Consider the following 12,087-nt stretch of genomic DNA (forward strand, 5'->3'; position numbering starts at 1 on the left):
CGCCTTCCCCCTTCAGCAGTTCCACACTGGAGCAATGTGATATTTAGCCAAAGATGCATGAGATGCACCAGCGCCTTCACGTGGTCCTCCATCCCATCATGTGCTTTGGTGATTGAACGTCCATGAGAGAGCATTAACCGTATCACCTAAAGAGGCTTTCCTGGGTGCTCTGGCATCATAAATGGACCATTAGAAATGCCTCTTACACAGAGCACTTTGGGTTGTGTTCATGGCTCCACCCCCAGCCCAGTGTCAGGAAGTCTTGCTGCTGTGCCTCTGAATTATAAATGCAGTATCAGCTCACATCCCCATCTCGGCTGGGACTATCCTAATATAAACCACCATCATTCTTCCCTTCCTCTACAGTGACAGGCTGTTCCTTCTGTCTCTACCTGGCAACCTCGTCTCTCCATAGCAGCCAATGCAACCTTTTTTTTAATCCAAATTTACTGAGTTGAAACATGTGTACATAAAAAGTACCAATTTTAAGAGTACAGTGATAGGGCTTCCCTGGTGGTGCAGTGGTTGAGAGTCCGCCTGCCGACGCAGGGGACACGGGTTCGTGCCCCGGTCCGGGAAGATCCCACATGCCACAGAGCGGCTGGGCCCGTGAGCCATGGCCGCTGAGCCTGCGCGTCCGGAGCCTGTGCTCCGCAACGGGAGAGGCCACAACAGTGAGAGGCCCGCGTACCGCCCCCCCAAAAAAAAAGAGTACAGTGATAAATCTTGACAAATGTATAGACCTGTGAAACCACTACCACAGTCAAGACAGAACTTTTTCATCACCCTAAAACATTGCTTTGTGCCTCTTCACAGGCACTGTCCACACCCTTGGCCCTAGACAACCTCTGATCTGCTTTCTTTCATGAGAGATTAGATTGCTCTTTTCTAAAATTTTATGTAAATGGTATCAACCTGAGCTTTAAAAATCAGAGCATGTCCTTCCTACACTTAACCTTCTAATGACTTCCTAATTCAGGTGGAATGAAATTCAGATACTTAACATGACCTGCAAGATTCCACACAGTCTGGCCACTGTCTGTTTCTCCTGCCTGATCTCCAGACTTTCCTTCCTTCCTTCCACACAGGCCACGGTGGGGGAGAAGGGCACACCTTTCCATACCATTAGGTCACCGCCCTCGTTTATGTCCCAGGCTCTGCATTTGCCGTTATATCTCTTAAAATACCCCTCTCCTAGTGTGTTTTTTTCTTGGCATTCAGACCCTTGTTTGATTACCTTCATCTCGGAGAGCTTCCTCGAGCATTCTCTGAAGTTGCACTTGGTCCAGTCTTTTTTATTCGTGACCTTCCTCACTCTCTTAAATCAGCACATGCATTTGGTGACTTGCTTGTCCGCCTTCCCCCACACACTGTGAGCTCCATGAGCATAGGGACTGTGGCTGTCTTTTTTGTCATTCCAAAGAACTAGCTCAAGAATCATACTTGACACATGGTAGGTGCTCAACACATCTATTGTTGACGGTGTTGTCTTTGAAGCAGGCACGCCGGGGATAATAGACATTTGGGTTTCATATTTGGACTTTAGTGGGAGCCTTTCCTTGCCATTAATAGTCACACTGAAAGATTTGTCATAATATCCACCTTCTGAAGCTCATGGGCATCAGTTGACCCCAAAGTTAACCAAATCAGTAGGCTCGTTAAGATTGAGGAAAGATGAATTAATGAGACATGGATGTATGGTACCCAAGAGTCTCTTGACCTTCCTCCCCCATTAACCCTATTGTTGAATGAAGTTTTAATCTGAGCTTTAGAAAACAGCAGTAGGGTGAGGAGAGGAAAATGAAAAAAGGAAGGGGAAACCACAATAATTTTATAAAACTCTGCCGAGGCACACAATAGGAAAGAAAATCTTTGAGCTCCAGGGGACCCAGACTGTTAAAACCTTCCTCAGGTTTGGGAGCTGGTAGCAGAGAGGAGACAAAAAGTGATTTTTGGATTGTGAATACTTGGAAAGTGACAGTGTCACCAAAAGCCCAGCCTAGTGATTAGAAAAGAGATTTTTTTTCCATCAGGGCTATTACAAATGTGGAACAAGTTTAGAATTGCAGCCCCAAATGGAATGTTCCTGGTAAAATGTATTCTATAGAAATAAGACATCCAGGGTAATTTGAGGCTGTATTTTTAGGACTTTTAGAGTGATTGCCTGGGGGGTTCAGCTGGGATTTCTTTCCTCTGAAGACTGCATTGTACAATTAGATGGGGTGTTACAGGTCATGGTCCACCTGACTCCAGAACCTCAGGCTTGGGCTCCCAAGAGGCAAGATGTGAGCTGAACCTGTGACAAATTCTCAGGCCCTGAGGGGAAGCATAGTGTTTCATGGAGAGAGGCCGTGACTTCTTCATGGATTCAGTTAGTAGTTTCCTACTGGAGCTAAGCAGCCAGCTACCCCGGGAGACTCTTGACTCTGCTTCCCCCGCCTTTGTACTGGCTGTGACTCTCCATGTTCTGCTGAATTGGAGCAGTGCTGAGTGCCCCATACCCAGCCAACTGGCCCAGGAACCTCCCTCTACTTTGCCATTGACTCCTTACTAAATATCAAATGGATTACATGCTCCAACTCAGGATCAGAAACTGCACAAATGTGTGTGTAGGATGTGGATTTGGGGAATACTTTTTGGGAGCCTACCTGCTGCCTTATTTATGTAAGCTCTAAGCTGGCTTTTCAGTACAGTATTCAGATTAGGAGCCCTCGGGTTAAAGGTACCATGAAGCTGAGATGTAAAGGCTATTAATTCAGAGATTAGGGGTAAAGAGGAAGTGAAATGAGAAGCTGGTTGACTCTCAGATACGGAACAGTGTTTTAGGTTGATTTATTTCATGGCGGGGGAATGTCTTGGATCATTTACTACTTCTCCACTGGCCACTCACAGTGCTAGGAAGACAGCAGCTCAGCTCGTTCATGGATCCATTGAATTCAACAGGCATTTACTGAACACTTGAAATGGCCAGAAGATTTTGTTGGTTAAAATAAGAAATAAAAGAATAAGGCAAAAGAAAGGTAATTGGAGCCTGGAGTTCCACGATGGGCTTTGAGAGTTTGTGAACTCCCTGAATTTGAATGCAAAACTCTGTGTGTGTTTCCTTTGTGTGCTTTTTCTTGGGAAAGAGTTCTCAATTTGCATCAGATTCTCAAACTCTGTACTTGACCCCGAAAAGATTAAAGACTAAGGATCTAGTTGCTCCTAGTATTGACCAACTGATGGTATTCCATGCCCCTTGACTATGCGTGAGTCAGGACAACAGGCAGCTTCCAAACATGTATGCTGGTCCCTCCATTCTTGGTAGGTCAGCTATTAGGTCGTGGTGGTTTCAGTGTACAGTTCTGTATTTTTTTAATATGAAAAGTCAAGGGAAATAGAGAAAGGTCTTTGGGATAAGCTGTGTTTTATTTAACTCATACTGAATTGGAGATAACTCTGGGAAGATGTTCGGATATTCAGTATATGTTCGCTAATGGGAGAGAAGAAGGCAGGAAGGCAGGGGTGGACAAAGTGCCTCCTGCCTGGGAAAAATGTGCCTAAGAATTGGAGAGCCTTGTCTTGTGTTTTCCAGGAGTTTGCTATGGCCTGATAGCCATTATAACAACCCCTGTATTAATCTTTGGTGACTTAATTTTGATAAATGTCCCAAACTGTTCAAGTATAAAAGTTTAAGTTAAAAAAAGTGAATGTGAATCACTTAACATTGTTTTTCTGTAAACACTGATGTGGACTGTATAATTTCCTTGAAAAAAATGGAAGAAAGGAGAAAAAAAGTCACAGAATATTTTACTTGTACCAGTTGGGGGCAATCCAGTACTACAAATGTGAGAGCGGAGAAAAAAAGTCCATGAAAAAGATCATTTCTGATGTTGCTGCTACTGCATGAACTGGTGTCTTTTCTTCCCAAATTAATTTATCTCAGGCCTCTGAAAGCCAGAGCAATAGAGCAGTGTTGAAATGGCCAATTGAAAATACCCCCTTTCTCTTGTAATGGCAAGTGGCCTCTATCAAATAATCCTTGGGTCAGGTGGCAACTTAGGTTCACAATCTTCCAGACTGCAGGGTGATGAAGTACGTGGCCAGTGGCTGGCTCAAGACTGCAGCCCGGGTGCTCCCTGAGCCAAGGATGTCCTGCTCTGCGGGGTGGGGTACAAAAGGCCCTCCACTAAGCCCCTATGTCTAGGTATAATCCCCAAGTAGTGATCACTGCTTTCAATGCCATGGATATCCTCACATTATTCTGATGATGTGGTTTATACGTGAGCCTGTGTACTTCTGGCATTGTTCTGAGTAAAACAGTAAAGTAAGGTCTTTCATGTTCTATCTTGAAAGTGTTGCTTGATATTTCAAGCGTTTATTGACTGTCTTTTTTAGCTTCTATGTGAGGTTTTACAGAAGATGAAAAGTAGTACTTGATGTTTCCTCTTATTTGTAGAGTGTATCTCTTAGGGGGATAAAACTGTGCATACCTCAAATAGATGATCCAGGATTGTATGGTAAAATCAACTGTGGTACATCCGAGAAGGAGATCCTGACAGGGCGCAGTTGTCAGGAAAATTTTCATGGAACAATATTTTGACACCTCTGCTTTATCCTTTCTCAGCATCTGCCTGAGTGTTGGTCAGCACTGCCCTGGGGCCTCTGCAACATGCAGTACCCGCTCTAGTCTTCCTCTTGGACAAAAGGAAGCCAAGTTTTTGGGTCTGATTGTTTCTTCTTATAGGGGTGGTCTTCTTGCTCTTATGGAACATTGTAGAGTAAAAATTCCTTTTTTGAAAGCTTTACATGAAATTTTCATGCAAAACCAATAATTTATTACGATCATCATTCCTTTTTTTTTTTTTTTTTTTCTTTTTTTTTTTTTTTTTTTTTTTTTTTGGCGTTACGCGGCCTCTCCTGTTGCGGAGCACAGGCTCCGGATGTGCAGGCTCAGCAGCCATGGCTCACGGGCCCAGCCGCTCTGCGGCATGTGGGGTCTTCCCGGACCGGGGCACGAACCCGTGTCCCCTGCATCGGCAGGCGGACTCTCAACCACTGCGCCACCAGGGAAGCCCCGATCATCATTCCTTGAGAGTTTACTCTCTGTGTTGGCAGTGAGGAAAAAACCCTATTATGAGCCACTGTTTTATTTCACTGGTGTTCTGGCTGCTTTTATTCCTGAGTTTCATTTTTAGTTTGTCATTTACTGTGTCCCATATACGGGTAATCATTGTATCTCTGTAGCACTCTGAATACCTGCTGGCTGAGACTTACAGAGCCGAATGAAAGTAATAACAGAGATACGTTGGTGATTCCAAAAACTCAAGTCAGTAAGATTAGAAAATAATCTTCCTGAGAGTTGAAACGAGATGTGGGTTCAGACACAAACTTGTAGTTTTTGACAACTCAGTACAAGAACTATTTGAAATGAAATTTGTATAAGATTTATTATCCTGTTTTTAAAAGCTGTTGATGTCTTAATCTGAGAAGTTGATCGAGATTTTTACACACAAACAAGTCCCTTAAATTTGCATTTAAGTTGTTATTACTAGTGCATTTTGTCTATAGGAATGACATTTATATCGAATAGCACTGGGTCGGTTAATACCCTGACACAGACGCTATGTCAGTTGTCTGGTGGATGTCAGGACAGTTTCACATGTCATAGGGCTTCTTCTGTAGAACTGAGACCAAGGTTTCAAATGTCTAAGAGATGCCAAGTGACTTCTTCAAAGCCCCTCCCAGCCTGGCCAAACTTTCTTTCCAGTGTCATATAGCATTTCTCCTCATTGGTCTTACCTGACTATCTGTTGTATTACAGCTCAATTCTTCTGTTTCTTTTCCTTGTTATTGATCTTACTTAGGCCTGAAATGTCCTTTATCCTGAACATCTCATGTGCAGTTCATCTCCTACCCACCTTTGCCTCAGGCACCATTTTCTCCTGGAAACTTCCCTTCATCCAAAGTTGGACATAGGCTCGTCATCCTCTAGAATTTCATATTTTGTCTGTACTGATCTCATGGCTATTAAAATATTCTCTTTTGATAATCAACAGAAGGATCTTAAATTATATACTCCTTAGGTGGCAGAGACCAAACTTTAGTCAATGTAACTCTTTCATGAGCTACACCACGTGTTTTACAGGCAAAGTGCTAAAATGTTTGTTGAATGGCCAAATGGCAATTATTTCAGTAGATGAGACTTAAAATGAAGGTGCTCTCTCCTTCACCAACTTGGCAGCTGTCTTATACTTAGTGGCACCAGATATCTGTGGAATGAAAGATGGGTGAATGGATGGGTTCGTGGACAGTTGGATAGATGGTATGGTTGGATGAATGGCGGGTGCTCTGAATCTGAGCTTTAAACGAACATTTAAATGATGTGCTTTTATGACCCTCATTTCTCCTCTTCTCAGCCCTATTGCTCACTACACCTTCACCTTAAGGTCTCTGAGAATCCCTACACATCAGGGATCATTGCCAGCCGAGACACAGCTCCCAGCATCATAGTGGCTTCAGGTAAGAAGCTTGCCTGGTTTGCTCACTGCTGTAAATGGTATTTATTTGAACAAGTTAGATATCTGAGCTTGGAACTTAATGAGCAAGCGAAAAATATTTTTGAAAGGCACCTAAGCCATTGACGCTGAGGCAAGTATGGGGAAAACCCTGCTCAGATGTCATGTTTGCAGTCTAAATCCATCTCGGGCAATGCACACTGCCAGCATAGCCCATTGGGAGCTTTTGCAAAAAGTTCCCTTCACTGATGGTGATGTGCTTTCTCCAGGTAACATAGGTGCTGAGCTGTCAGACAGCGACATCAGCATGTTTGTCTCTTCAGATGCAGGGAACACTTGGAGGCAGGTAAGAAAGTATCCTGGGTCTGGTTACTGAAGTTTAAATGTTATAAAAATTCTCCACCTTGGTTCAATTCTGGGAACTTATTCAGCTGCACATAAATCCTAAAGCTTATCAATGTGTTTCTTTTCCTTTTTGTTTTATGAAGGTCTTTCAGAATGTTTTGAGCTTAGCAAACATTTATGAAATTTGATTTCTTTGTTTGATAAAAATGACCCTTTATCCCAGCATATATGTGAGAAAGTTGATAAGTGACAATGAAACCAAATTAGATATGACTGACTTTTTCCCATGAAATGACAACTAAAATTCTGGGGAATCTATTATGTAGGGAACGTGAAGCCTGGAAGAGAGATTATATACCTAACACCGGGTTGCCTCCATAAATTCCCCTTGCCTTGAAGTCAGAATAGAGGGGAATGCAGTGATATAGAAATAACCATTACCCAGGTGGTGTTCTGAGTTGTTTAAAGCTCATGGGCAAAAGACAGAATAATAACCATCAGGGTGCATATGTTAGGGAAAGCAGAAATGGAATCACTTTCAACCAATGTGTTTAGCTTAAATGCTTCCTCTTTCTTCTGCATGAAAATTAGATACTCCTAGGTTATAAAACAGGCACTTAATGAGGTTTAGGAGTCATAAAAAGATATGTGCCTAATGCATGGTTGTTACACTTCAATAAATATGTGTTAATAAGCTACTGACATTTAATTATCATACAGTAACTAGCACCTTAAATTGAAATCTAATGCACAGGTAATCACACAGCAACAAGAACACTCTGCTTTAAATTTTAGCCAGAGATATCCATGTTATGGTCTAGTTACCATTTCCTAGCTTCATAGATCTGCACTGCAATTCACATGCTTTGAGAAGAGTGGGGCAGGAGAGAAACTTGCTTAAGAAACTCCGGGGCTTTGGATCTTGGAGATATATAGGAGCTATATAGTGGACTATTAAGCTTCCTATGGACAATAGTTAGAGAGCCAGGGTGTCTTTTTTTTTTTTTCCTTCTAACATCCCAAACAAAACAAAGAAGAGTCTCCTATAGTCCTGGGAAACATCTTGGGTATAAGAAGTAAACAAAGGGGAAACAATGATGTCTATGGTGTAACCAAAGACAAGGCTATACTAACAGTGTGACTGTGAGAAAACAGTACGCATCTTGTATGGAGAGGACTTAGAAATTGTTTTCAGCCAGTCTCCATTTGAGCTCAGATTCATCTCTCCACATATGGGGAGAGACCCAATGACACACGTACCCAAAGATAGATTTCATTTTGATCAGACTTTATGACTACAACTACTTTATGACTACTGTTGAGTTGAACAAGAACATCTGCCCCCTGTAATACCTGGAAACTTGGAAATAATTACACCTGGAAAGGGCACTGTTATGCTGCAAGTCCCAGCGCCATCAATTACCATCTACATGGTCTTAGGCAAGTCACCACTTCTCTCTAAACTTTACTTTTCTCGTCTGTAAAAATGATAATGTTGGAATAAAGTATCTCTTATGTTTTCTCCATCTAAAGATGTTATCCAATATGACAATTACCCAATATTTCAACATCATCATAAATGGGACTCAAGAGAACTTACCACAAAAAGATGGGATTATAAATATGAATGCATAACTCTTAGTTATTTAAGTTTCTCTTGTGGAGCACAAAAAATCATTTTATGTAACACCAGTGGTACATGGAGCCCACCTTGGGAAACATTGTTCATAACTTGCATCTTCCCACAGCTTTGGGGGAACCCAGTTCTGTCATGGAGAGAATATTTTTCCTCAAATGAAGACTAATTCTCTGAACCCTGGGTGTGTGTGGCTGTGGGTGTGTGTCCCTGTTTGTGTGGTTTTCCTCTTCCAGATCTTTGAAGAAGAGCACAGTGTTTTGTATCTGGATCAAGGTGGAGTCCTGGTTGCTATGAAGCACACATCTCTCCCGATTCGACATCTCTGGTAATGAGTCATGCACCTTGATGGTTACGCACAGCTAAGACCAGTCTAAGGCTGTCAGACTGTGACCTTGCTTGTAGTAAATTGTCAAGGTCTGCTAGAATGTAACTTATTCCTTTGCTTTACCGCAATAAGAAGGAAGAGGAAAAGAGAGAGAGAGGGAGAGGGGCAGAGAAAGGGAGCTTGATTCTGCCTGCTAGAGAGGAACCGTATTATGGTTTTCAAATGTGACAGCCCCCTGCCCCCCGCCAGTACCTCCAGTACCTTATTCTTTCAGTACAGTCATGGGTAGAATGGTTAGCAAGGATAATCTCTGAATAGCTTAATTTCTTGCAACCAGCTTTCCCAAATAACGTCTCCTGGAGTTTAATATTTGCATTCACTATGTGCATTCTGCACAGAGATCAGCCGTTCATGACACTTCTGCTCTGATCTCATTTCTCCTGATCCTACTTTCTTAGCTTCCTTTTGGGGGCAGTGATATTCTGCAACTCTCCCTGTAGGTCTTCCACAGATGGACATTCAAAGCCTAACTTCCAGAGAGGTTTCCAATAAACTCTTTCATCTGTGTTTTTGAAAATGGCTCTCTCCACAGGTGGGCTTGTTCAAAGTCAAAGGCTTGATTTTCCCTCCACTGTTGGGTTACTTTGCTGAAGAAAGGGAAAGTTGCAGAAATAAGAGAAACAGAGGCTTAGCTTGGGGGAAGACATCCTAGAGAAAGGCAGAGCAAAGGAAACATCCTGTGTGACCATCTGAGTTGCAGAGTTCTCTCTTACTTTCAAGAGTCTGTCCTTCTGCACCAATTTACTCAATGAGTCAACCAGGATATGTAACAATGTAAGAAGGATACCACTAAGGGTTTGATCACATAGAGGTGGCTGGTTCAAGTCCGTCTCAGTGGGTCTCATACGGCCATTGTTCTCAGAATCACCTGTAAGACTTGCTGCTAAATTGCAATGGGGCTTTGGAGAGGGTCACATTGACGTCTAAGGCCTAATAAAATATCCAAATAAAAACAAATTCTATCAAAGACTTATTATCATTCCCGTTTCATGCAGCTCTCCCCTTATTGATGTTATAATACATCTGGGTCCCAAATCACTTGGCTAACTGTATATCTACCTTCTGATGTAATTAAGAACACTTATTCATATAGAAGGCTCACTTTGACAATGCCCCAGGTACTTCTAAAATGTATTCTCTGCTGGTTGCTAGTATCCTTTCTTGGAAAGGATTTTTCTTTTGAGATCCGATGACTTATTTTTTCTGTCATTAGGTTAAGTTTTGATGAAGGGAGATCTTGGAGCAAATACAGTTTCACCTCTATTCCACTTTTTGTGGATGGAGTTCTGGGTGAGCCTGGGGAAGAGACTCTAATCATGACGTAAGTGGAAATTATGATGTCTTCTAGTCTAAGTATAGATCCAGAAACATGTTGTTTTTAGATAGGCCTGTTCACGTTGCTACTGTCAGGTTTGAAACTGCTAGCAAGGGCAGTACATCTGACTTCATGATTCCACAGCAAAGAGGAAAGAATAAATGTGGGCCTCCATTCTCCTGGCTCTTTACTAGCAATTAGGAGACCCACACTGAGGGCTGGCAGCAAAATGGTACAGCCTCTTTCTTCCTATACTGAACGGGCTTTGGGAAATTAGAAGGGATTATTTCAAGAGAAAATAAAGCTATCAATTAAAAACTTTAATAATAAACATGCTTGATATACAGAAAATGACAGGCATGTAAGAATGATTTTCACTTTAAGGCAGAACGCAGAGCTTGGTGAAAACCCCACAAAGGATGTTATTTTTCCCTGGCTCTTTACCTAACCCAATTGTGAGCCATATTAGGGAAACCAGGAGAACAGTCTGTTCTTGGGGAGATTGCATTTATACTCATTCTTGTCTGGAAAGTGATGATCATTAATTTGTGAAAGACTTGATTAATGGCTTGCCTGCCTCTGGGTTTCAAAACATGAGCTTTGAATTTGAAATATGAAACTGTGATTTTTCCTTCTCCTGGAAAATTGGACATGAAAAACAGAGAGGGAAGATTTTAAAGCAGTTGATCCTGTCAGCAGTGGAAATGTTTAAATCAAAGTGAATAGCTGGTACATTTTCTAATTTTTTCTCCCTACTCCTTTTTTTTAACAAGAGAAAAGAGCAACAAAAATTTAATATGCCTAATAGCTACATTTTGCCCATGGTAAACATAGCTGGATTAGCAATTTATTCCATCATTTGTCTTCATTCAACTTTTATGTTTACAAAACACAGATTAAAAAAGTTGATTGAAAACGCTACTTTGTGGCTTTTATTTATATCGACAATAGGTGATTTAAACACTTCATTAAATAGCTGAGTCTCTCTGAGTAAGGAGAATAGAATGCACAGAGTAGGAAGTAGTTATAACTCCTCAGCCTTGCTACCCACTTTCCCTTGGGACTGGTGGGAAGGTAAAATAGCATGGAAACCGTGGAAATGATGGACTTTAGCAAGAGAACCTAGAGGTATAACCTTGGACTGCAAAGAAGTCAGTGTCTATGCTTTTCTCAATTTTTTTTGGTTTTTTTTTTTTTTTTTTTTTGGTCAACCATTCTTGTTGTACAATATATAAAAGTGGGCTTTTAAGTCGAACACCCTGGGTTCTGACTCTACCAGTTCTTAGTGATTTGACTGGTTTTTGCATGTTAGCAAAATTTGTCGAGCCTCAGGTTACCGACAAGTGAAGTGGAACCAATAATAGCAACCCTCCTCAGAAATGTGTGTGGGGATCAAGTGATATGTGATATCAAATGTAATATGCTGGGGCTTCCCTGGTGGCGCAGTGGTTGAGAGTCCCACTGCCGATGCAGGGGACACGGGTTCGTGCCCCGGTCCGGGAAGATCCCACGTGCCACAGAGCAGCTGGGCCCGTGAGCCATGGCTGCTGAGCCTGCGCGTCCGGAGCCTGTGCTCTGCAACGGGAGAGGCCACAACAGTGAGAGGCCCGCGTACCGCAAAAAAAAAAAAAAAAAAAAAAAGTAATATGCTTAACGTTGTGCTAACCTCATAGCAAACATTCAGTAAATGATGTATAACTGTCAGCATTGCTGTTATTGTGATTATTTTTATCGTCATGAACTCTGCAGAGTGTTTGGACACTTCAGCCACCGCTCTGAATGGCAGCTGGTCAAAGTGGACTACAAGTCCATTTTCGATAGACGCTGTGCTGAGGAGGACTACAGACCCTGGCAGCTGCACAGCCAGGTAGGAGGGAGGGAGCTGAGGTTGAGTCCTGGGTGGGAG

The 12,087-nt window shown here is 42.2% G+C and overlaps 1 protein-coding gene across 7 annotated transcripts in view; it reads left to right on the forward strand.

The window, feature by feature from the left end:
• Positions 1–12,087, forward strand: part of SORCS1 (sortilin related VPS10 domain containing receptor 1) — a 572,111-nt gene that overhangs the window by 448,716 nt on the left and 111,308 nt on the right. For all 7 annotated transcript variants that reach the window (XM_060099829.1, XM_060099837.1, XM_060099849.1 and 4 more), the window contains exons 11-15: positions 6,399–6,501; positions 6,767–6,843; positions 8,715–8,806; positions 10,080–10,187; positions 11,931–12,048. In XM_060099829.1, the coding sequence (XP_059955812.1) occupies positions 6,399–6,501; positions 6,767–6,843; positions 8,715–8,806; positions 10,080–10,187; positions 11,931–12,048 (498 nt within the window). The remainder of the gene's footprint in view (positions 1–6,398; positions 6,502–6,766; positions 6,844–8,714; positions 8,807–10,079; positions 10,188–11,930; positions 12,049–12,087) is intronic.

Source organism: Mesoplodon densirostris, chromosome 1, assembly GCF_025265405.1.
Source record: "Mesoplodon densirostris isolate mMesDen1 chromosome 1, mMesDen1 primary haplotype, whole genome shotgun sequence".
NCBI lineage: Eukaryota > Metazoa > Chordata > Mammalia > Artiodactyla > Ziphiidae > Mesoplodon > Mesoplodon densirostris.